Source organism: Galeopterus variegatus, unplaced genomic scaffold, assembly GCF_000696425.1.
Source record: "Galeopterus variegatus unplaced genomic scaffold, G_variegatus-3.0.2 Scaffold574, whole genome shotgun sequence".
Classification (NCBI taxonomy): domain Eukaryota; kingdom Metazoa; phylum Chordata; class Mammalia; order Dermoptera; family Cynocephalidae; genus Galeopterus; species Galeopterus variegatus.
The window spans coordinates 436196-462761 of NW_007726685.1; the positions used below are offsets into that span (position 1 = coordinate 436196).

Below are 26566 nucleotides of genomic sequence, written 5' to 3' on the forward strand. Positions count from 1 at the left end.
AAAAACCCACAAAAAATCCCCACATACCTTTTCTTTTGAATGAATAAATGTCTCTAGAACAAAGGAAGTACTTAACTGTAAGAAAAGATAAAATCAAGCAAAAAAGACTTAATTATTTTAAAGTAATAAATTTTGACAAAATTATCTAAAGTTTATTTATTACCTTTGCTGTCATTAGGGACACAGCTTTAGGATCTGGTAATGTACTGGGAATACAACTACACAACTGCCACATAAACCTAGAATTAAAAAAAAAAAATTATTCTAACAAGATTTTTTTTAAATGTGTGAAAAAAAATCTACTAAATTTACCACACTTACCCAAAATATGTATGTTCAAATATATTTTTGTCTTGAAGAAACTGCATGTTATCATGCCAAATCCACTGAAGAAAAAAATGTTAACATTAAATATCAGAAAGCAGTTTACTTCATTACATTTTACCAAATATTTTTAACAGACCAAAAAAAGACATGCTCTAAAAAACCATAAAAGAAAGAAACAAAAAATATATGTACTTAAAATTCATGCTGATTTTTTCCCAGGTATATGGAATAGAAAAGTAGTTATTAAACCTACTTTAATTTTATCATTACTTATCTGGCTACCTCAAGGGATTGTGGGTTTTTAAATGTATTTATAAAGATTTTAAAAGAATTCTGAAATCCTATCTGTCTGAAGAGCAAGTATACAAATGAATAAAACATAAGTCATGTTGCATTTTGATAAGAACAGGTTATAAAAGAAAGTTTTATGTTTAAAAGTTGGCAAAATAAAAAAATTTAATTCAGGTTGGTGGACCTAAATGAGGTGATTTCTCTTTTTACTCTATAAAAATCACAAAAAATGATTATTTGTGGCATTAGGCCTGTAGGATCACACTGCTGTTTTTGTGTTCCTTCACCTCTCTGAATACCCTAAACATGTTTTAAGTCTTTTGTCAGACAGTTCCATAAAATTATTTTTACCTAGAACAAATTTATGTTCCCATTACTGACAGTACCAGCTGTCTTTCTTAGCATTACACTTCTGTGTGTGTTTTGGAATTTAGATAGCAGGTTCATTTTGAGCTGAAGGTTCCAACCCTATCTTTAATCTTTTTTTTTTTTTAATTGTAACATAGTTGATTGTACATATCTGTGGGGTACAGAGTTACATATCAATACCTATGTGCAATATGTGATGCTCAAGTCAGGATAATTAGTATATTCAACATTATACAATGTGATCATTTTTCATGACCCTTTACTAATTCCTCCCTTACTTTTCCCGTTTAATCTTCAATAAAGATTTTCAACTACCTATACTTGCCTCCACAGCTCACTACACTACTCTGGAAACAGTGATATTTGGGAAATCACAGACCTAGGCACCAAATGCGGAAGCTGTTAAGAATCCAGCTATTAAACTAGCTATTAAAGAGATTTACAAAAATGTAAAACAGGACTACTTTTCTCACCAAATTGTTTTGTTTGGAAAATATGTATTATTTACAAAATGTTATTTATGGTAGCATGTAATGGGTTTGTTATTTTTAAACGAACAGAAGTTTTAAGAATCTGTTTTCATTTCTAATAACATTAAACACTGATATATATAACTATATTAAGAACCACATTAAAAAGAAAACAGTACTCTTCAAGGTCCTCAATAATTTTTAAGAATATAAAGGAGTCCAATAAGTTTGTCCAATATAAAGAAGGACAAATAAGTTTGAGAAATACTGATGTAAATAAGCAACATACATCATAATAATAAGATTTTATTTAAAATTTCATTTTACTTCACAAGTGAGCTGGTTGTCATTAAATTTGTTGGGTCCTCATAGAGCAAGGTCTAAATTTGTCTAATACTTTGAGGGCACAAAGACTTGCACATGTGGTGATTATAGTCTCTTTAATTGTGGTTATGATGGTGGTTGAAATAAGTTTTTGTATAAATGGGTGAGTTTAATAATGGCTTCACTTCAAATACAGTGAAGCCATCTATAATCAATAGTATCTAATTCTGCTGGTAAATCCAATTTGAGGGGTTGAGAAAAGATAATATTCTTGGCTTCTTACCAGTAACAAATGGGTAGGCAAGATACCAGTTAAAAGTATTTACAGAAAAAAATGGCTGAACTGTCTAGATGGAAGAATATATTTTTACCATGTAATCCTTTCTGGAGAAGTTTTACTTTTTGTACTTTGGCTGACTGAGTATACAACATTGACACGACACACATTGAATTAGATACTCAACAATGTACATTACTACAAATGAGACACCTTTTATTTTTTTAATATATAAACATTTTTAATGCATTTCAAATACAGTGTATGCTTGAGTGTGTGTGTCTCTATCATGAAGTTTAACAGAAGGAACACCTGCAAAACTATCATCCAATTTAAGAGGCAGGACATTACTAACCACACAAAAGCTTATCCTGATTCCATCAACCCTTTCACTTTTCTTATTTTTCTTCACTTTTACTGAGAATTATTTTCCACACCCTTTAATCTCATTCATTTTTCACTCGCCCATCTTACATAAGTGTTAACAAGACTATTTGTAAGTACTCTTGAGGACTACGGACTATAATTATTTTCCACACCCTTTAATCTCATTCATTTTTCATTCGCCCATCTTACATAAGTGTTAACAAGACTATTTGTAAGTACTCTTGAGGACTACGGACTACTTTGGATTACAGATCTTAATGTTTACAGCCTGCTCTCTCTCTCTCTCTCTCTCTCTCTCTCTCTCTCTCTCTCTCTATATATATATAAATAATAATATATATATATATATAAATAATATATTTTTAAAATTTTACTTATAGTATCCCTTGCAAAAATATTTACTCTCTCTCTCTCTATATATATATAAATAATATATTTTTAAAATTTTACTTATAGTATCCCTTGCAAAAATATTTATACTTTTAAACTATTGCTCAAGTCAAATTAACTTATACCTCTAGTAACTCTGATGAAACATCAAATTTGTATTCTCTGCCATTTTCTTCCTCTGGTTCCATGCGTTTGTAAAACAGCATATATGCACTGTGTGTCTTTAAGAAGCAAAAAAAAAGTATATTTTCATTTTGAAAAGGTATAACTTTAAAAATAGACAATATAGAAGAAAGAAACAGTATAAAATTATGTATGAAAGAATTGGTTACCTTTTCAAAGGAGAAATCCATAAATTTATCTGTAACAGAGTCATAGGTCTTGGTCTGTTTAAAAAACAAATGTTTACCTTCTTTAAAAAAATGGGTATACTCAGCTATATTTATATGTTATCTCATATACAACTATTTTATACTTCACAGTAACTTTGTAAATAGTTTTCAAATAACACTACTTCACATATTCTACATACTCCACAAATTTACCTAATGTATCCTAATATCACACTTGGTATATTATTTTTTAGACAGAAAATTTAATACTATAAAACTGAATCTGAGAAAATTGTACTATAACAACAACAACAACAAAAATGAAGAAGGTGTGGCAAGGCAATATATGGCGTGGTTCTAATATTTGTATATGTGGTAAGTGCAAATAAAAACTAAATTTAAACAACATTTTCAGCAACATTATGAATAAGAAAAGCAGATTATTAGAATATATTGCATAGGCATAAAGCTGCACTTTATTTTGAGATCTCAAAATACTATCCGTATGTACCTCTACCGATCCTTCAAAAACAAAATTTTGAGCCTCAAATCTGTAAGTAACTTTTTGCAGATGAAATGGACTTGTTGGTATATGTATTAAGAAATGCAACTGATGGATGACAGAAAAGAAGTATCAGAAAAAGGCAACAGTCAACCAAAGACATCTCAAAAGAAACAATGGAAAAGAATGCAAAAGAGGAGAGAGACCTTGAAGGCATGGGAAACAATCTGAGAGTAAAAATCTAAGAGTGAAATAAGAGAAGAAAGACAATAAGACAAAGGGAGGTTGTACAAAGGATGCTACAGAGGTTACTGGACTTGTGGAATATGAGCAGAGTTCAGTGGCAGGGCATCTGAGAACTTCAGGACTACAATCCTAATGAGTATGGAGATGAAGATTCTAATGGTAATTCTTGAAAACTCCACGTATATTGTCACAGAAAAGATGGGGGGGAAAAAACCACAAAACCCAGGGCAAGTAGACAAGCAGAATTATGGGCAATGTAATAGAGATGGAGGCAGAAGCTTTTGAAAACTAAGATTCAAAACACTTTTTCCCAAGGTACTTTACCATAAAATACATAGAAGAATAAGAAAATAAAGTGGACCAGCAATATGAAAAACTAACTTTTAAGACAGGATCTTTGCAAAATTTGTTTTTCTTCTTTCAATTTTTTTTTAAAGGAAATGTCCTAGAAATAACATCTAGAGCTGTAAGTGGTTTAGTGATGGTTTAAATGGTAACTAAATATTTACTCCCCTCTTCTACCCATTTCTAAATTGTTAGCAATTGCACTACTTTTCCTTTCTATTCAGAATAACAGACAAGAGCACCAAGAAGTAATAAGGAAGCCCTTCAATAACATCCAGAATTCAGTTATTTCACAAATAAATATGAGAATTAAATAAAAAAACTTTATCTGCCCTTGTCTGTGCAATGGACATGACCAATACTGGACTTTTGAGAATCAACAGGGTATTTTAAAATAGTTTTCAGAAAATTAGTACTAGGATAACTGCCTATGGAGATGTGAAATTATTACAATAATATTCCAACTTTGTCTTTTTTTAAAATGTTCTATTGTCAATTATATAATAGGGATGATTTTTTTAAGGTTTTAACCAGGTTGCTGCTGCTGTTACAAAAAGCACTAAAGAAATAATTTTTTAAATTTCAGCTTAAGTCAACTTCCCTGTCAAAGATTTTTCAGATTGTCAGTAGTTTCTTTTTGCTCTAACCCCACAGAATTCACTGAGTAAACTCTTTATCCAATCGTAATTCTCACAGCACTTTCATTCAATTCCTGTACTATTATTTAGCTTTTGGTTATAAGTCTTACCTTCTTAAGCAGACTGTTGTTAAAGGCAGAAACAATAATTTTTTAATATTTCCCAGTGTCTAATGTATACTTTAAACATACTAAACTTCCAATAAATAACAATTAAATAAATAAATTTTAGATTTAACCATAGCAATTAAAAGAAAGTTAAGTGATGACTCTGCCATTGAATTTTATGTACGACAAAGCATTGGGAAAGTCACAAACCATTTATGATTTTTAAATAAAACTTACCGTCATCTCTCCACCAAAACATTCAGAGGCAAGCTGAGCAGAATCGAAAGGTTTTACCTCAGCATCATTAAAAAGATACCTAAAATAGAGCATATATTACTGATAAGCATGTATGTACTACTAAATATTCATATGTTTACTATTTTTAAAATATCTGGATTACATACCAATATGCTGCAAATGTAGATCAAATTATTATTTCATAACATTAATTCTAAATTCTTGTTTTTACAGCTCCAATCTACTAGAAATTAGTAATATAATTTATAACAACTGCAACCACCTTGAAATCTGACAGATACATCTACAACCTAGGATTAACAAGACAGTTCATAAAAATGATGAATAAAAACTTTGCTTAAATATAACATGTAAAACTATCAGACAAGAAAGATTAAGAGATATGAAAACTTCCAAAGCTTAAAAACACCATTTCAAAATTTATAATCATTCAAATCCCCGTGCTGTCCAGCCACAAATGAAAAAAAAAAAAAAAGAAAATAGAAAATAGAAAAAAAAATAATAATTAAAAAAAGATCCAAAATATACTTACAGAAATATATTCAAATAGATTTTTTTAAAAAAGTAAAAGACACCATGGACATGATGGCTGGAGTGAGAAATAGCTGAATGAAACTATCCCGCTAACCATAAATTCACGAACAATCGTACATTTTGTTCAAAGCAATATCCCCAACCCTTACAACAGTGCCCAGCACACATATACTCCCTATAACACAAAACCCTACCCTAACAACATTTGAAGACCAAAAAACAGCTACTAGGGACTGATTTAATGACTTACAACTGTTGATTTGACAAAAAGAAGTGTGTGGGGGAGGGAAAAGGTAAGGTGAACAGGGAGCAGCATGCAGGTGATTTCTAACTGGTATATATAAGGAATTTCTGGCCACCCTATAGAAAGCATACATCAGTAAACAGCTCTTGAATGAATGAACAGATAAGAGTTGGGAGGCACAATGTTGACAATGAATCTCCTGAAGTTGTGTGCAGAACTGTGTGTGTTCGTTTTTCTGAGAAAAGCATTCATTAAATTCTCAACAGGTCAGAGATACAAGTTTAAGAGCAACTGATTCATACTGTCTTTTGAAAGTCACCTTCACTTAAAAATTTTGCCTGCCTCTTTTCCTAATTTTATAATTGAAAATGTATCTGAAAAGAAAACACCATAAACTTATATCTTAGAATAAGAAGGTTTTTAAAAATCCCAAGGAAAAAATGTTTAAAACTTACCACTTATTGTTTTTATAAGCATGTGGATTGACTATATCTCTGATGAAGCTATAATAGTGTCCACCATCTGCCGTTCCTGTGTGAACAGTCACTCCTATCAAGTCATACTCATAGCTCTCTGTGTCTTTGGAATGATCGCCGACTTCCTTAAAACCTGAAATAATTTACATAAAATAATAGCAATACTTCTGAAAACTCCACAGGGATATCTTAGAATCACTTTTTATAATATACTTTATGTACAGAAATAGGCACAGATATTTTATATATTAAATAAGTACAAGATAACTATTTGCTAGTCATTCACCATCCATAGCCTACTAATCAAATCACTGGAAAAACAACCACGTGTTAGTACATAATTACAAACAACTTCAATACAATATAAAAATATAAAATATCTCTTCAATTTGACTAGTCTTTTGAAATAGATAGCACAAAGTGCTTCATTCAATTTTATGTTTACTAGGAGCAGGCAAACACAAGACATGAAAAGGCATTAGTATATTTCTGTCTTTGAGTCTCATGTTAAGAAAAATGGAGCATTATATCAGTAGCATGAATGTACATCAATTAATAGAAAACACTATTAGGAACTTGGCGTAGATAGAAACAAAATAAATAAAAGATACAATTCTCATTCCCAACGATTTAAAATGTAAAGATAACAAAAGATACTAAGGAAAAAAACTACAGAATGGTCTAATAAGTTTGAAGATTTATGATTTATGATCTGTATTTCCACCACCACGTAAAAGGAAAAAGTAGAATCAGCAGTAAGGAAGCAAAAGCAAATCTGGTTAACTTCAGTGCACAGTCTAAACAGGAAAGTGAGGTGACAATTAGGTGAAGAGGAAGAAATGTCTGTGTCAAAGGAGTGGCTAAGGAGTGTGGATGTGCTTATGCACACAGTGCTTAAATTAAACGCATCACTTGTAGCCTAACAAATCCTTATATCTTGGCATAAATTTCTGCTACCTCCACACATGGAAGCATCATGGAAAACACAATGAAGCACTGCCACTGGGAAGTCCTGCTATAATTTTCCAAATGGTTTAAGAGGTCTAAAAAGTAGGATGTATATATACAATGCCCACTTCTTAACTTCACCTGTATTTTCAAACTTATCATGTTTACTGGACCATTTCCTGCAACTTATATTCAAATCCTAACTATAAAAATTCCCTCCCTTAACTCCTTATTCCTTCAGAGCTAAAGTCATCAGCTTATCTCCTCTCTTCAAAGAAAGAGTATGTTCTTCTCTTGAAAGAATAGCCTACACTCATTGTTTACACTTCTCATCTCTCATTTAGTGAGAGTAAAACATTTAATGGATACTCATTAAGTGCCAGGCACTGGAGTTAAAGAGTAAAACATGGTTCTCTTTCCTTAAGTTCAGCGCATAGTATATTAACAGCAGAACTCTTTATATTGCCAGGACCCTTATTATGTAAAATGGAATATCTCACTAAAGAAGAATAGAAGAGGCAAGAGCCAGGCCCTTTCTACTTTCTTCTCTCACCTACTGTATTTCCATTCCTCAACACTGTGGTCCTTGAGGCACATATCCAGAAGTTAGAAAACCACTGGTCTTAAGGAAGTAACAATTTGGAGGTATCTACTTATGAACCAAGTGCCATCTTTAACTCACTGCAATCTGCCTTTCTTCCTATTGCAACACCCAGACGAAACTGCTCTAATAAAGATAACCAAAGATTATTCTCATTCTCATTCTTACTGGAACTGTTTCTTCTCTTTAACATTCAATATTTATAACTAGACTCCCTCTTTCTTGAGACATTCTTGAATTACTGACCCCACTACTCATTCACCCAGCTGCTCAAGCCAGAAAACTGAGTCATTCTTGACTTCTCTCTCAGTAGACAAAGTAAAATGTAAGCTTCATGGAAGTAGGGATCTTGTTCATTGTCATTGTATTCCTAGTATTACAGAACAGCATAAGTTACCTACTGGATAGATGTTCAGTAACTTTCTATTGGATTCATTATTCATTCAATCAAGTCTTATTAACTCCATGTACTTCTCCCCATCCCTACTGGTACTCTTTCTCATCTATGCTACCATCTTTTCTGTGGTTTACAAGAATGGTCTCCCCAAACCCCTTTCATCATCCTCTAATACATTTCTAATGCTGTAGTACTCAGTATAACCTTTCCCAAAAGCCAGTCTAGTTATGTCAGCTCCCTGTTTAAAACCTTTTAATGGTCACACATTGAATAAAAATTAAAATTATTAACATGGCCTATAAACAAAAAATGTTTTTGGCCACTGCTTTTTGCCTATCTCATTAACTAACACCCACATCCCTACTCCAATCCTCCCACCCCAGAGCTCATCCCTTCTTCTCAATCTAATTCCTACTCAAGTTTCATTATTTCTGCTTAAATGTCACCTTCTCATGAAGGCCCTGATGCCACTGCACCCCAAGATATATTTACTGTCCTACCTGACATATCATACTTGTAATTTCTTGTTCAATATGACTTACTGAACTAGACTTAAGTGACCCTGTTTTATCTTGTTCACCACTGTCTCCAATGCCTTGAACAGTACCTAGAACACTGTCCTAGTAGATATTAAATATTTATTGGTAAACTGACTGAATGTGCCACCATGTCTTTAAACATATTCTTCTAAGACTCGATTTAATATTAACTGTGTAGTTGATGATAACTTTATAATTATGACTACCTTGTTATGGAGACTTACAATAAACAGACAAAAGAGACGAAAAGTTACCTTCTTTCCTATCATTCTTTCCCATAAGAAAATCTTCTGTATACGGTGTCATATCCAAACGTAATGGGAAGGAAAAGTGTGTATTCACTTTCTCTTTCATCATTGTGACCATATTAAATGTATACCTCATGGTATTGAAACTCAAAATGCGAGGCAATTTCTTAAAACATGCCCTGAAAGACAAAAAAAAAGTGTTAAAAACTATCTTCTGATAATACTTTAGTTGGTTTCATATACATTTAGGCTACACCTATTTCAATATTCAACTAAGTTGTAAATAAGTAGCATTCTAAATCACACTCTTATTAAAACTATATACATATATATAGTGTAAATATATATCTCCCTCTTACAAATGACTTTTTCCATTCTGAAAGGGCTTTCCTGTATCTAGATAAGAAAAATAAAAAATTAGTAGACTGTAGTAAATACCATGACAAAGATAAAGATGTAAAGGGTGTTACGGAAGTATGAAAAGGAGCCATGTCATACCATAGTGCCAAGAAGGTCTTTGGTTCAATTTTCTTTTCCTTCTTAAATAACAGGGACTGAAGTATTTTTGTGAATTAGAATCACAATCTGGCTGTATCTCTTACTAGACGTATGACCCTAAACAAGTTACTTGATCTCTCTGAGTTTAATTCTTGACTTGTAAAATGGAGATTAAAATACCTACCCCATACTACTTTTGAAATGCTGCCTAAAAAATAGCATTCAATGTGTCACCTGCTATTACTGCAACAATAGCAGCAGCAGCAAATCAAGTGGTCAATTAAATTTACAGTATAACATATTACTACCTCAAGTTAAAGAAATCTCAGTTTAAACAAACAACAATATATACATATATACAAACTTAGATTTATGAAAATATGAATTCCAGAGAATAATTCTTAACTGTACATAGGATAAAAAGAGAATTTGTTTAAACCTAGAGCTCGGTTTGAAAAAAAAAATAATAGGAATTTAAGGAGACAAAGAATGAGGGAGAAAATGTTACAAAAGCAGAGGGAATAAGAAGACAGAGAAAACCAGAGGTTTGAAGACAACAGAATATAACCCTGTTGAGGATCATAAACACTTTGTTGTCTTCTTCAGTTGGCCTATTTCTGTTGAACACTTACTATGTTATTACAGATATATAAAAGTATGGTAAGAGCACAAAGTACTCAATAACTACTTTGCCTGGGAGAGATGAGACACATATTTAAGAAAAACAGAAGAATCTTATTAGACAAAAGAAGGGAATGTTTCAAGCAGTAGGGGGTTATCAAGAATGATAGATTTTGGCTGGCGAGTTACATCACTTGGTTAGAGCACAGTGCTGATAACACCAAGGTCAAGGATTGGGATACCAGCCAGCCACCAGCAACAAAGAATGACAGATTTATTCAATAAGTTTAATTATCTCAACTAGAAGGAGATTCCCCAAAGAAATTGACTCAACCCCTCAATTTTCTTTTAGTGACTCATTACATCCCTCTATAGTAGCTAACTGTTGACTGATTCCATTTTGTGTAAGTCCCTAACTCTAACCTTAACCCAATTCTCATCAGATGAGTTTGTCTTCTTTCTATAATTGCCTGCACAGCTATGCTTTCATATGATTATGTCCACCTGCAACTTTTCTCACTCTTGCAACCAATTTGACTTGAGTAAAATATCATTCTTTTCAAATGCATACTGACCTAGAAAAACCTTCTCTTAAGCAATTTTAATATCTTATTATATGATGGTTTTTCATTCTCTGCCTTCAAACATGCTCAGATCTCTTTCATCTAGAAAAATCCTTTGTTTGATCCCAAGGCTTTTTATACAGCTTCCATCTTCCTTGTTTTTTATTACCAAACTTTTAAAATGAATAGCCTATACTTGATGCCTTGTTCCCTGACAACACTGCTTCAAGTCATACAACCTGACAAAACATACTACTAAACTACCTTCTTGAAAAATCCAACACTTTTATTCAGCTGTCACTTTCTTTCGCCTCTGTAAACTATGTCCATTGAATACCCTCTTCTTGAGCTTCTCTTCCCAGTTTCTGGGTAAACCATCCTATCCCAATTTTCTTTCTTTCCTTGCCTCTCTTCTGTTGCTTTTTCCTCTGCACTTCTAGGTTAACTTAGGTCTCAGTCCTTTGCCACAGTTAGATTCTTTCTCAGGCTTCAATTGATCAATTATGCAGATAAACCCCAAACTTGGATGTCAATAATTTGATGCTATCATGTTACCAGTCTTATTTTCCATTATTGGTTGATGTAAATCTTCTACTTCATGCAGGCTTTCTAATTTGAGATTTCTTGCACATACAAGGTCATTTCTATTTTTCTGTGTTTGTTATTAGTAACTAACTACATAAGATGCTCTTTAATTCAATTTTTACTTGTCATTTAATGTTTACCTGAAAACTTTACCCAACTACTCTGTCCTAAACCTGCCATCTTATGGCTCTTAGGAACCTCGCACCATGTAACACCGGAGTCAAGGGTTAGGATCCCCATACTGGCGAGCCACCAAAAAAAAAAAAAAGAACCTCTCTATGGATGTCTTTGGTTCCTGAATGGACTCTTTACATACTTCACTGAGTGCAGAGTAGGGTGGTAAACAATCAGAAAGACTTTGGTAAATATTTGATTAATTAAAAGATCCCTCCTACCCCCCCCAAAATCTGAAAAAATGTAAAGGTGCTTGAAAATATACTAAAAAACTTTTATTATCCACTAATCTAGATAATTTTTTTATCCTTAAGAATATTCTTTGAAAACAGGACGAGTATTTCAGAGATTAAAGAAAAAATCAGTGTGAATGTGAATCATGAAACAATAATAAACAAACAAAAAAAGATTGTAAAATACCTATCATGCACTACTAAAGTAAGCAAAGCAACTTTTATTTGAAGATAGCTAAACTACTATTTTTCAAGAAATTCTCTAAAAAATTTAAACTGAGGAAGTGTATTTTTAATAAACAAGCCAAAATATAAACCACCAAAAATAACATCAACACACGTAGTGGAAAGGAAAGAAGAACCAATTTGAACACTTACACAGCACTCTTTAACTCAGCAATTAACTAACTCAAATCTGACTCAACCCCAGACATCTTTTCAAGCTTCAACCATAAAAGCCAACTGCCTAAAGGACCTTTCTACCCAGACACTCCAAGAAAACTCAAATTCAGTTGGAAATTTGCTTATTTGTACTGCCTATCTTGGGGACCAACATCAGGAAAGTTTCTTTATTCTTCCTGTGCCTCCATGTCTTCACCTGTAAAATGGGGATAATAATAGTATCTACTGCAAAGATATATTGTGAGGATTAACTCAACTAAATCATGTAAAGTTCTGAAGCAGTGCTTGCTAAATAAAAAGTACTATGTAAAGGTTAACTATTATTACCAAAGAACAACTCACTAAAGCCAGACATCTCAGAGTCAATACAAACAATGATGAAAATTATCACTGCTGTTACCTTCCATGTTTCTGATCCTAAAAACTAAACTTTTTTGCCAGTTTAGTAATTCTTCCTTTCTAGCTCAAGTATATGTCAAAAGAAATTATAATTTGCTGAATAACTTGAATGAAACGTTGCTGCATGAGACTGAGCTCCAAGCACCTTATTTTATACTCATCACATAATTTTCATAAAAGTTTAATCTTCATTTATCCTTAGTTTGTCTTTCACTTCCATTAGATGACTTATCAAAATGATAAAAATTACATTTCAAGAAGCATACCTTTTTTCAGCTCGTACTTTCTTCCCGCAATGAGAACAAGTATACATGTTGTCACCTTCCAAAGTGTCTTTAATAGTAACTTCATCAAGAGATTCCTGCATATAAGACCACATTTAAAAGTTTCACATTATTGATTACAGCATGCAAACATACAAAAAGCAGTAATTATAACTTGGGCAGAATGCACAGAGGAATGCCAATTTTTTTTAAAATGTGAATTCTTTTTTTTTTTTTTTTTTTTCCTTTTTTTCTCGACCGGCAACGGATCACAACCCTCAGTGTCGCGCCCGTACCGGACTGGGACCAGCAATGGGATCGCAACCCTCGGTGTTGCGCCCGCACCTCGCTCAGCCAGTGAGCCGCTGGTCTGTTTGTGGGATTCGAACCCTCGGCGGGAGGGCCGCTGCACTCCCAAGCGGCGCACTGTAGCAGTGCGCCACTGGGCCGGCCCTAAAAATGTGAATTCTTAACTTTAGTAAAAAATTGTTTACCCTCATATTAATAAGATACTCTATGAATCATACTAAATTTTTCAAAGGCCTAGCTAAAGTTTGACTGGGTAAAAATATCCTTGTGGTCTATGTTTAATACTTACTTGAATAGCAAAGCAAGAAAATACATGAAAAAAGTTAATTTCTTAAGATGACAAACATAAACTTGCTGTATATAAACAGTTAAAAGCACAAAAAAATCTAAAAATGATGGACAATATTACTCACATAAATGTTCTTCATATCAGCCACCTGGCACCTCACAGTATAGAACTCTTCAGCAGTTTGACTAACATGTTCACAATCCTGATCAATTAACAGTTAAAAATTAGTAATTTATTTTAATAAAACATATATTAAGATCTCCAAAAAGCAAAAGGCAGGTATAATACTTACCAGGGACACAACATTGTTTGTAATTACACCTCCAAATAAACTTTTGACGGTATTTTTCTTTAATATAAAACAAAAAAAAAGTCAGTCAAATGTAGTTAAAATATAGTCAAATCTGCACAACTTTCAAAGAAACTTTGCAGTGTTCTGGTACTAACCAGTTCTGGAGACATTTCTTCAATTTTGGTAATCAGATCAGTAAAAAATTCTGTCATATCTTTCTGCTCCCCAGTATTCAAAGGCTGCTTATCCATGGTATATGTTTTACAGAAAGGTCTAGGATTATATGCTTTGCATTCACTCTCCTGCGAAGAAAAAGGAGGGGGAAAAAAGTACTAAAAAGTAAGAAAATTGCTACAGGTTCTTAAATAAATGACTAACAACAACAATAAAAAAACAGGCAGTAAATCTACACAGAAAGTTTTAAAATGTTCTCTTCTATTTCATTTTTGTTTGGTTTTTCATGGTTTCAGTTTAATGATCTTGGTGCCAGAAGATGCTTAAATTATCTTAAGACATTTGTATTTTTAAGTCTAGGAATATGTAGCAAGAAATTTGGGACTCAGAGACTCAAACTTTATTGTGAAGCATAAAGTATAAAACCTTTGCAGGTGAAATAAATTTTTCTACAGATTGAACTTTCTTTCGACATTTTTTAAACAGTAGTTTAAAGCAGTAGTTTTCTGTTTGTCAGTTCAAATGGCATGTTCTAGCTATGTTAAAAGGAGATTGAAAATACAGGCAAGGGATGATTGGTAAATCTTCTAATCTTATTATAAAAAAACCATTTATTTGGTCCTAACAAAGTATTAGAAGCTGAAAATACAGGTATAATATGACATAATCCCTGTGCTCAAAACTGTAATAGGTAAGATGGGTTAATTTCAATACAAGAATAGAAACAACAGAGAGGGATGGTGACTTGGAGATACTCTGGTGAGTCTGTGGAATCTATGGTCCCTTAGAGAGGTGAAAACCAAGCTGACTCTTGAAGGATGACGATAAGAGTATATAGTCAGGACGAAGTCAGTATAAATGAACTCCACTGAACATTTTAGCTTTTGTCATAGGATATGTCTAATAGATTTCCCTCCATGATTCTCAAACATACCATTAAATATGTAAACATTTTCTGAAGCTCCAGAAGAGTGGTCTTGTGCTTCATATCTTCTGAGTACTATAAATCCAGAGAAAACTTTCCATTAAAACATACTAATGGGTCATAAATTAGACATTCTAGCAAAGAAAGTCTTGCAATGTGCTTAACACGATCTGTTTTCATTCTTTAAGCTATACATAAGAAAAACACTGACACATTCTATTCTCTCTTTAGCAATTATAGCATTAAAATTTTTGGAATTTTTTTTGTTACATAAATGCATACATCACTACTATCTCAGAAAACTGAATAGAGAGATCTTAAATTGTTTCTAGATCAACACTCATTTGGTGCAATGCTGATTTACAAAAATACAAGAATGAAAAACACTTCAGGTATGCAACAAAGTTGTTTTCTAGAAGCAAATTCATATGTTAAAAATATGTATTTATAACTTCTTAAATGTCACACAGATAGGAAAGGCAAATCCAGGACTAGAGCCCAAGCAGTCTGACCTCAATGAACTTAACCATGCTGCTGCACCAATCAGTGAGCTATAGATTTTGCTTAGGGAGCTCTAGGAAGACTTTGCAGGAAAGATTACATGAGAGACAGACCTTTAATAATAAATAAAATTTATTATGGAACAGAGGAAATGACAGTATGAATGAATGCTAGGCAAAGGTGTGAGAGGAAGTATCTGCAGAAGGATGTGAACAATGCCACATGGTCATGAGTAACAGGAAGACAGGAGGGATTGCCAGGAAGAACACTAGGCAGGAGAGTGGACACCCCTCCCCACCCCCAAATATATATACATAAAACATATATATGTATATTTCAATATTAATAAATGACATCTCATAGTTTTATGTTTACTTTATCTGGAATAGTATATCCTTAATAAAGAGGAATACTTGCCAAAATCTCTGAAAATCACCTAAATATTCAAATATTAATAACTGAGATTCAGGAATCTGGCTAGACTCACTCACTAGAGACAGTCCTGAACTTTATAGGAGAGATCCATATTCATGCCAGGCACTTGTTAAGTATACTCTATCTCATTCAACTATTAAAATAGACCTATAAAGGAGATACTATCCTCATTACAAGTGAGTACCTGTCATAACTTTGAAGCTCTGATAGTTTTGTGGAATGATAAGTTTCCTATATGCCAGGAGTATACACTAGTTATTTGTGCCATTTTTGTCAAGAGGACAATATGGTTCTGCTGTTTACAAGCTTATAATCAAATCGAAGTCACTAGATCAGAACTAAAAACTGAGATATGTTCAGCATATAGTTACTACAAAATTATACAATATTAAACACAATAGGAAATAAAGGGAGCCAACAAAATTGGCAAAAATAACTACAGTATACTCTTGGCATACAGAAGGGTTAATATTCCAAGAGATTATGAGAATGGCAACATAAAATGACTTTTCCAACATATAATAAATCTGATACATGCCAAGTGTTAATTCAGAATACAAAATGGTCAGGAGTAAAGACCCGTATTCATACTCTTGTTACTGGAGAATAAAGCATTAATTAGTTAGCTAAAGAAAAGAAGTGCCTGCATTCTTTAATCAAGGAAAAACAAGGACATTTTACTTAACGCACAATTTCTAAATAAATATATATCCTACTATATACATATATAGACTTACTGCTCAAAAAAATACATGTTCATACCCATTAGGATGGATTTTATTAAAAAAAAAAAAAAAACCCAGAAAATTTTAAGTGCTGACAAGGATGTGGAAAAATTAGAACCCTTCCGCATTGCTGGTGGAAATGTAAAAGGATGCAGCCCCTGTGGAAAATGTATGATTCCTCAAAGAATTAAACACGTATGATCCAATAATTCCACTTCTGGGTATGTACCAAACAGAAGTAAAAGCAGAGACTCAAAAAGATATTTGTACACCCATGATCATAACAGAATTATTCAGAATAGACAAAAAGTAGAAGCAACCCAAGTGTCCATTAACAAATGAATGGATAAACAAAATTCAGTTTTAAAAAGGAAGGAAATTCTGACACATGCTACAACATGGATAAACCTTAAAGACTTTATGCTAAGTGAAATAACCCACTCATAGACAGTCACAAAAGGACTAATATTGTATGACTTGACTTATAAGAGCTACCTAGTCAAATCCAAAGAGATGAAAAGTAGAATGGTGGTTGCAAGGAGGTGTGGGTAGGGTAAAGAGGAATTTAGGTATTTAAGGGTACAGAGCTTCAACTGGGGAAGGTAAAAAAGTTCCAGAGACAGATGGTGGTCATAGAAGACCCAAAGAGATGAAAAGTAGAATGGTGGTTGCAAGGAGGTGTGGGTAGGGTAAAGAGGAATTTAGGTATTTAAGCGTACAGAGCTTCAACTGGGGAAGGTAAAAAAGTTCCAGAGACAGATGGTGGTCATAGAAGACTGCAAAACAATGTAAATGTACTTACTGCCACTGCAAAACAATGTAAATGTACTTACTGCCACAGAACTATACACTTACAAATGGTTAAAATGGTAAATTTTATGTTGTAAATACTTTACTACAATTATGATACATGTAGTTTTCTATCTTTATGTGAACATCAAAAAAGGGAATAATAAAAATAACTGAAGTTTCTTTTTATTTTTTTTGGTGGATAGCCCATTTGAGGAGCCAAACCCTTGACCTTGGTATTACAAGGTCTCACTCTAACCGAGCTAACCAGCCACCCCAGCTAAAGTTTTTATCTAAAGAATCAAGTGCTCATTTGATTATAATACTTTCCAAAGTCATGCATCATATATCAAATTCTGTTCAAGAATTTTCTATACAGAAGTTTAGTTTTTCTAAGTCTAAACTGAGTTAAAGTAAATATATTTAGTTTTTAAGCAAAAATACTGTTTATAAGACCTACTCGCAGCACATCTGAGTGTTCTTCCTGTTGCTACCAATTCCTAATAGTGCTAACAGCTTAAAGGTGTTCATTCATATGAAGAAGAGAAACCAATAAGTATGGGCAAGTTGCCAGCTAGAAAGAGAATCACTTAACACGCTTCTTTGATAACAACTGGTTTTATAAAACCATGCAGATGGGTCCACCAAATTTAGCCACAAAAATTTCCATAAGCTAAATAAACCAATTATTCAACTATTTTTAGTCATAATCAAGCTACAGAGACGATAAACTTAAAAATATCAATACCGCTAAAGCCAAGAAACCTAAACCCACTTGAGTATACCACATATTGAATACCTTGAAGAGTAACAAACATATTAAAGAACTAATTCAAAGTACACAAAACATCGTTATACTTAGGGGAAAAAAAGTCAGGACAAAAAGATGACATGATGAAGGAAAACAAAATTCCAAGTACAAACATAATTGAAATTTGCCAAGAAATTATAAAAGCAGTACATACAGAAGGTGAAGTAAAAAAATAGAATATGGTAAAAAAAAAACAATGAAAACTAGAAAAAACAAGTGACCAAAAATAACATGAAGCTGAGGTTACCCAATAAACTAGGCCCACAATCTCATTTACTTTGGAATAAAAAAAAAAAAACAAGCTCAGTGATTCTGGTAATATTTCTCTACGAAGTTTTAGACTTTGCTTATTTTCTACGTAATTAAAATTTTTACTTATTTTTAAATTAAAATACATTATTTACTATATATATTCCACAACCACGCTTTCCTTTGAGAAAAAAAACTATTCTATGGCGTTGAGCCATCTATTAAAATGTAAAAACAATTAAAATATACCAATGTTAGCTAGTTATGCAATCAAATTTTCTCTCATTTTTTATTCATAAATTCTTTTCTCAAATACTATTTTACTACATTGAAATAATCAACATTTATAGGCTGGCCAGTTAGCTCACTTGGTAGAGTATGGTTCTGATAATACCAAGGTCAAGGATTCAGATCCCCATACTGGCTAGTCACAAAAAAAAAAAAAAAAAAAAAAAAAAAAACCCAACAAAATTTACAAACAAAAATTTTAAATTTAGCTTTACAGCTTTCATTTTATTTCCCCCCAAATCCAGCTCAGAAAGATTAAGTTTTAATTTTTAAAGTGAGGAAAACTGTACCTTAGCAGTGAAGACAGCCTGTCTTGCCTCAGGTATCATATAAAGTTGCTGAATAGTGGAAGCCAAGTAACAAGTAGCTCCAAGGTTAGTCAGGCCAACAAATCTACACTCAGCACGAACATCCTCGTGAGGCCAGTAGTCCCATTTATAAGGTGCGTGAGCTGCTGAAGAAAGAGGGAGGAAAAGATGCCCCCCAAAACAAACTATTAAACATATTATATTTTGCTTTCATTAACAACCACAATTTCCATTAGTTATCTAGTTACAGAACATTACGTACAGTGATTTTTAGAACTAGGTAAGAATACATATTAAAACTAACTCACTCTGAAAATTCTAAAGACTGTCAAAATTTGATTTTACTTGGCACTAAATTATTTTACCTAAAAATGCCAAAGTATTTAAAATACCTATAAAAAGTCCTTCACTGCTTTTATTCTTTTTTTAAAAAATTGATGTTTAACTTTCCAAATTTAATACCATCCCAGGAACAATAGTTTATAATGTTAAAGTACAAGGAGAGTGGATTCTTTCTTTAAATAATGCTCTCCAAAATCTCATTTCTAATACATAATTTATAAAGGTTAGAGGAAAAGAAGAATGCTTACACTGCATGTGTTGTGCCATAACCCAGTTGTGTATTAGCCTGTAGTTCTCAACAGACCCCTTGACCATCTCTACTAACAAATCATAAGCAGCAGCTCTTGAAGAGTGTGATTTGCACTTTGGCTGTTGTCGATCTTTTAGACTTGGCAACAAAAACAGGAGATTGAATATATCTCTTAAAAATTCCTTAAAAAAAATAAAAAGGTAAAGTCAAGTATGTTATCTAAACTTGGATATTAATTATATTCCAACAATATCAAATAACAAATAAATTTCTGTTGTTTATAAGCTACCCAGTTTATGGCATTTTATTATAGCAGCCTGAACAGACTAAGACAGTAATGCTTTTGTTTTATTTTACATGTAAAATAATTTCCTGTGCCCACCCACAATACATGGACACCTAGCTTCCCAAAGTTACCATCCTCAAACTCAGGCCAAACTAAACCAACCACTCAATTTCTTGTATGAACCCAGTGATTTCCTATGACTTAATTTTTACTCATATTTTTTCCTATGACTAAAATGTTTCCCTTACTTTTCTACCTAAGAAAACCTACCCACCATTACAAAAGCTGTATTTCCTTCGAAGCCTTTCCTAATCGTTTCAATGCATCATGGGAAATCAAACTACACAGGAACCTTCTCTTTCTCTACACTACCTAAAATTTTCTTTCCTTACAATGATTTTTACTTTATAATCATGTTATCAGAAAAATCAATTAATATGTTATATTTTGGGATGAAGTTCTATATTGTTTTATATATAACATAACACTTCAACCAGTAAGTTTGTAAATCACCCAAATTATTCCCAGTGAATGTAATAAAAGGAAAAAAAACAACAACAAAAAACCTCAAATAGCCCAAGAAGGGCTTTATGAATTAGGGGAAGTAGCACAGATTTAAAACAGATAAGAGTGTCACCTTCAGCTTATCTAAAGAATCTTTTAGTCTATACCCATGGAGACAATCTTTCATCCTTTTGGTTATTGTTTCCTAACACTGTCAGTAACCTCAAGATAATTCTTCAAACTATAACTCCCTTGAGGTAGGCAATCACACAAGTCCCAAAGGCATGGTGAACAACTTAATCTAAAAAGTAATTAGACATTTGTTGGTATAGAGTCATTGGGTGTTTTAAATATTCAATAATAGGTTTTATCACAAGCAGGTCTTTAAAATATAAAACCAGTAAGACATGTACTCTTTTTAAACAAAACAAAACAAAACAAAATGGGTTTTTATTTATTTTGGCGGCTGGCCAGGACTGAGGATCTGACCTTGGTGTTACAATACTGTGCTCTAGCCAACTGAGCTAATCAGCCAGCTAGCCCCTAGATAAGTATTCCATGACTACTTATTAATTACAGTGTGTAAGTTAGGATATTAATTCACAATTTAAGATATTAATTCAAAATATTCAATTCTATACAAACCTCATTAAAGCAGAGGTTTCCTTTCTATATATAGTCATAGGAATTAAAACTTCTTTTTGCATTCTAAAAACAAGCCCAAATTTTATATTTCCAGGGTTTATTCAAAGTTCACTTTTTCTGCCAGTAATTAAGTTCTAACAAATTTTATGTCTGTATGTTTAAAAAGTTTAACATATCCACATACAATGCAATAACAAAAAGTTTCGGTCATATTTCATACACACATTTGGATACCATAATATCTTACCTGTCCTTCCCTTGAAAATTTAAAGGGTGGTTTGTGTTTAATAACACTTGTTGCAAGCCTTAGGAGTCCTGTAAGCCCATCATCTTCTATATTACCATCTTGATGATCAAGGATTTCCCTACTACAAAAAAAAAGAACACAAGCAAAAAAGACAGTTCACATAATCACATCCTTTGTATTTACTTCACAATATAAATGTCTATTTCACATCAAATTTTACCTTCGAATACAGTCAGCCAAATGTCTTGCCAAAGCATCTAAGTCGAGGAGCGTTGTCTTAATACAAAAAGAAAATTCAAATATAGATTTTTATATTTAATAGTACACAGATTAAAACAAAACAAAAAAACCATTTCCTTTTAGATAACAAGAATTTGGTTCCCCCAAATTTGCTAAATAAATTATAAACTTAATACACCTTACTCTTAACTTATTATACATGATGTCAATCAATAAAATTATAGTTTTAAATGCATCACTGATAGTCCCACAAAAAAGAATCAATGGCATGTTGGTAATAAATTATGACAGTCACAGTAATCTACTAAGAGGACACTAAGGTTGGTTATGGTATTTTTTCGTTAACAACTTTATTGAGATGTAATTCACATACAACTCACCCACTAAGGTTTTTTTTGTTTTTGTTTTTGACACCACCTTTAAAGTAGGCTTTAACAATAAACTAAACTCTACAGTTAATCTCAGAAAGCTTTAATTCTCATAACTGAGCAACAATATTAAAAAACAGATTTCACAGGGCCGAGCCCATGGCGCACTCCGGAGAGTGCGGCGCTGGGAGCACAGTAGCGCTCCCGCTGCGGGTTCGGATCCTATATTGGGATGGTCGGTGCGCTTTGCGCGCAGTGCGGCTGGTCTCAAAAAGGACAACAAAAAGAAAGGACAAAAAGGGGCCGAGCCCATGGCGCACTTGGGAGAATGCGGCGCTGGGAGCGACGCGACGCTGCCGCCGCTGCGGGTTTGGATCCTATATAGGAATGATAGGAATGGCCGGTGCGCTCACTGGCTGAGCACTGTGTGGGCGACACCACACCAAGGGTTGCGATCCCCTTACCAGTCACGAAAAAGACAAAAAAAAAAAAAAAAAAAAAAAAAAAACAGACTTCACAAAACAGAACTTAAAAAGAATATTCCCAAAGAAACTCAGATCTCCAAGAGAAAAATTACTTTAAGAGTAGACTACTATTTTAGATAAAATGAGCAAACCTGGTCTAAAAAAAACACAAAAACCAATGTTTATCTGGTATCACTATCCTGATGAATAATAGACAAATTAAAACTTGCTCAATATTAATTTTTATAATATTTCTCAAACATAAAGTAGAACATTTTAAGAATTCAGATGCAAACTAAAAGTAGGAAGTACAAAAAACACAGGAATTTTTAACATAAAGTGTGTATATTGTACTTTCATTTAAATACACTAAAAAATTAAAAGAAAATGTTTCCTAAATATTTAAATGGACCTTCTTCATGTGTTTCTCATTTCTTCTGAATTAACTTAGATGCATTCAAGCTTACTAAATTTACAGAAAGAGGAAAAAACAAAAGTCTTCATGTGACAAGTTTGTCTTCAAAATTTATTTGTTTTAAACATTTCTTTGTTTGGATGAAAATGTCACTTTAGTCCAGTATAAGAAAATTAGTAGATAGCGGAAAAAAAAAAAAAAAAAAGACAATGTGTCTTTATCTTAAAATAACCTCTATTTGAACTGCATTTTACATATTTAGGACTCCAATTCATATGCTACTATAGAGAGCTGTAAAATCTAAATTTCACTTTCTGAATAAGTTTTTCTTTTCTTTTTTTTTTTTGTGGCTGACTGGTATGAGGATCCAAACCCTTGACCTTGATGTTACAAGGCTGCACTCTAACCAGCTGAGCTAACTGACCACCTCTCCAAATAAGATTTTACATCCACAAATCTTACTCAGAAGAGACAAACTACTTAGAGGTACCAGATAAAGATGTTTCAACTAAGGTCAAAGCAAAAACAAGAAAGGAATTAGGACAGAACAGAAAGGCAAAAATATATAATATAAAAATTATGATAGTACAACCTAGTTATAGATTAATAAGTGTCTTTAATAATAAGGACCAATATAGTCATGAACATATATGTGCATAATTCATATCCATTAACAAGTTAATATACAATTTTCTGAACATACCTGACTAGCGTCCTTTATGTGTATGTTGTCAACTAATTTGCATAACAACCAAAAATACTCTTTACATCCAGGTTTTAACATTGGTTCTTCCTCATAATCATCTATCTATTAAAAAAATTTACTTTGTGAAAACAATTTAAAAATAATTTAAAATTATAATACATTTAAGAATCTATAGGCTTATGAAAAAAATTAAATCACTATTCAAACTAAACAGTATTCAAAATTAACACAAAATGGAGTACACTCCTAGTTTCTGTAAAATCAGAATAACTACGTACATAAATGACTAACATGAGAATCCTTAGAAAAACATTAGTCTGAAATTAATTATACTTGGAGAAGATGAACAAAGAAAATAATGTAAATCCTAATTAGTAAAAATGTATTAGTGGGCTCTAGATTTATTATGTTGTAGAAGCCTCTTGCAAGCTAATATATATACACTGGGGCAGGAAAGAAAATTAAAATTCAGAATATCATAAGGATTAAAAAAACCCACATGACTGAGTGCACAGGGAAGCTACATTTATGAAATTTCTATTGTTCAACTTATTAACACAAGGTCCAGAACCTAGTAAGAACAAATGTTATTTCCAAAACAGGATACCCATGAAACATCCCACATAAATGTAATCAAAACACACAGATTGTCTTCCTAGTTGCAACATGGACACAACCTGTCATAATGCTGTCACTTTAATAACAATATAACTACTAAATTCTTGGTAAAAATTACATACAGTAACCAAGTGCTCAAAATTACTGCAAGGATATAGTATTATGATAAACTTGGAGCAAAAGAAATTACAGAAATAGAAACCACAACTAAACACAGTAAAATCTTACCCTGATAGGTTTGAGTGCTTGAGCATCAGGAAGAAATTTCAATAACGTTGAGGCAGCCAATAGCAGAAAAGAACGATTGATTGAGTCTCCTCCATCTAGCCCTGACAGAGATAACTTATACAGACCATTGCAAGATTCATGACGAACTGCAGTCTAAATGAAAAAGCAAGTTCCAAAGGCAGTCTGAGTTAGTATTAAAAAGCTAATGTTAGTTAATATGTTAGCAGAAATAACGTTAGGAGACTCCTTTAGTATATATTTAAATATAATGTTCTGATCACATACACATGCACGTAAATAATAAATGATCAAATAAAGTACCCCAAAGTATACAGTGATATATAAATACAGTATTTTAGAGATTCCTAAGTATGGCCATAAAAACCAGAAACAAAACCAAATAAGCACAACAACAACAGACAAACACAAAAAAGGACTGAGGGTAGAATATTCATAATTGTTTAAGTTATTCACAAGATAAAGATAAAATATTTTCAGAACTAGAAGCAGCTTAGAAAGCACTTAAATAAGAACATTTTATAGATTCTAACAGACTTGCCCAAATGTCACAATGGTTACCTGGGACAGAGCCAGAACAAGACCACATAATATTCAATCCAGAGCTAACAGTATTAGACAATGCTGACTAAAAAACGGTGTGACTTTGTGGCTAAGTGTGTTTCTATTAATTCACTTAGTAATACGATATAAGCAATATTAAGATATGGTTAGCGAAAATTCTATTGGACCCAGTGTCAACATGGAAAGCAAAATACACTTGGTTGATTTATTAGTAGTCTCTCTTGCCTTTATTTCTATATAAAAAGCAACATTAATTTTTTTAAAACATGATTTCCCAAAATAAATTCTCAAATCTTTCCTACCCCCTGGGAAAAAAATTTTTTTTTAAAAATCCAAAGCAAAATAATCACTCTCTAAACAAACATTTCAGAAAAGGACAAATATAAATGCTATAGAATATGTAACATTCATACTTCTTAACTGTATATAGTTCAAAACATTCTAGACCTTAAAGGATTAAACAGATAATGTAATATATTTATTGAATCACGCACATTTGTTTCCATTAGCTTTTTTATTATCAATGCTAATGATATGAAAATGCAGAAAGAGTAATAATACTAATCTTTAATCTTTATCTTACCTCAGGAATAAGGAGAGTCAATTTCTTTAGCCAATCTTGTAAATGATCACTATCAGCAAGGCTAGATTTCACTAAAGAACAGCAATGAGCCCAACTCACCAAGAGCCACATTGAATAATGTGAAACTAAAGAAAAATTAGAAAAAAGTATGACTATAAAGGCTTACGCTAAAAAAATGTAATGCTCATTATTACAGATAAAATACATCAATATGACAATTATTCAAATCTTTATTTATTAAAAGTTAACTTTGTGGAACCCTTACCTTCATGTCTAGACCTGTGATCTGACTGAGCTTTTAAAACTCTGTAAAAGAAAAACATACCACCACCACTAGTTAAATTCAGCAATGAATTGAAAATAACATTTGACTACCATATATCCTTTAAAGTTTATAACTTCCTCCCAAAAAAGATTAAATTTTAAGAGAGTTACGTATTTATTTGTTCTATGGTCTTTACCATTTATTTAAAGAATCACTGGTAAGTAGAACTCATAGAAGTAGAGAGTAGCATGGTGGTTGTCAGAGCCTGGGGCAGGGGACCTGGGCAGAGGGCATAGAAAGTTGTTGGTCAAAGGGTACAAAGTTTCACCCAGGCAGGAGAAATAAATTTTGAGATCTATTGCATATCAGGGTGACTACAGTCAATGAAAATATATATTTCAAAATAAAAACAAAATAAGAATCACTGGTAAAATGTTATTACAGCAAACATCAAGTAACTTCAGATTTAATAAACAAAACTTGAGTGAATACAACGTTGAGTGAAATGAGTGAACCCTCAAAAAGGGCTCATTATCTAGTTGCCAAGGAGATGTACACTGCAAGGATATAGTTATAATGGTTTAGAGTCTAAACTTTAGACTCCTTAAAAAAAATCATACACTGCCACAAAAATGCCCTGTCTTCGGGGCCGGCCCGGTGGCGCACTGCTACAGTGCGCCGCTTGGGAAGCGTGGCGGCGCTCCCGCCGAGGTTTCGGATCCCACATACAGACTGGCCGC

General features: G+C 32.6%; 1 protein-coding gene across 1 annotated transcript in view; it reads right to left on the minus strand.

Moving 5' to 3' along the window:
* Positions 1–26566, minus strand: part of USP34 (ubiquitin specific peptidase 34) — a 143194-nt gene that overhangs the window by 44027 nt on the left and 72601 nt on the right. The window contains exons 21-41 of the mRNA XM_008570133.1: positions 25827–25867; positions 25562–25686; positions 24397–24549; positions 23548–23652; positions 21578–21633; positions 21358–21478; positions 19674–19857; positions 19066–19226; positions 14987–15052; positions 14034–14180; positions 13879–13935; positions 13711–13788; positions 12992–13086; positions 9257–9429; positions 6497–6650; positions 5243–5321; positions 3168–3221; positions 2961–3056; positions 322–386; positions 164–239; positions 28–75 (exon numbers count right to left, since the gene is read on the minus strand). Coding sequence (XP_008568355.1) covers positions 28–75; positions 164–239; positions 322–386; positions 2961–3056; positions 3168–3221; positions 5243–5321; positions 6497–6650; positions 9257–9429; positions 12992–13086; positions 13711–13788; positions 13879–13935; positions 14034–14180; positions 14987–15052; positions 19066–19226; positions 19674–19857; positions 21358–21478; positions 21578–21633; positions 23548–23652; positions 24397–24549; positions 25562–25686; positions 25827–25867 — 2134 coding nt within the window. The remainder of the gene's footprint in view (positions 1–27; positions 76–163; positions 240–321; positions 387–2960; positions 3057–3167; positions 3222–5242; positions 5322–6496; positions 6651–9256; positions 9430–12991; positions 13087–13710; positions 13789–13878; positions 13936–14033; positions 14181–14986; positions 15053–19065; positions 19227–19673; positions 19858–21357; positions 21479–21577; positions 21634–23547; positions 23653–24396; positions 24550–25561; positions 25687–25826; positions 25868–26566) is intronic.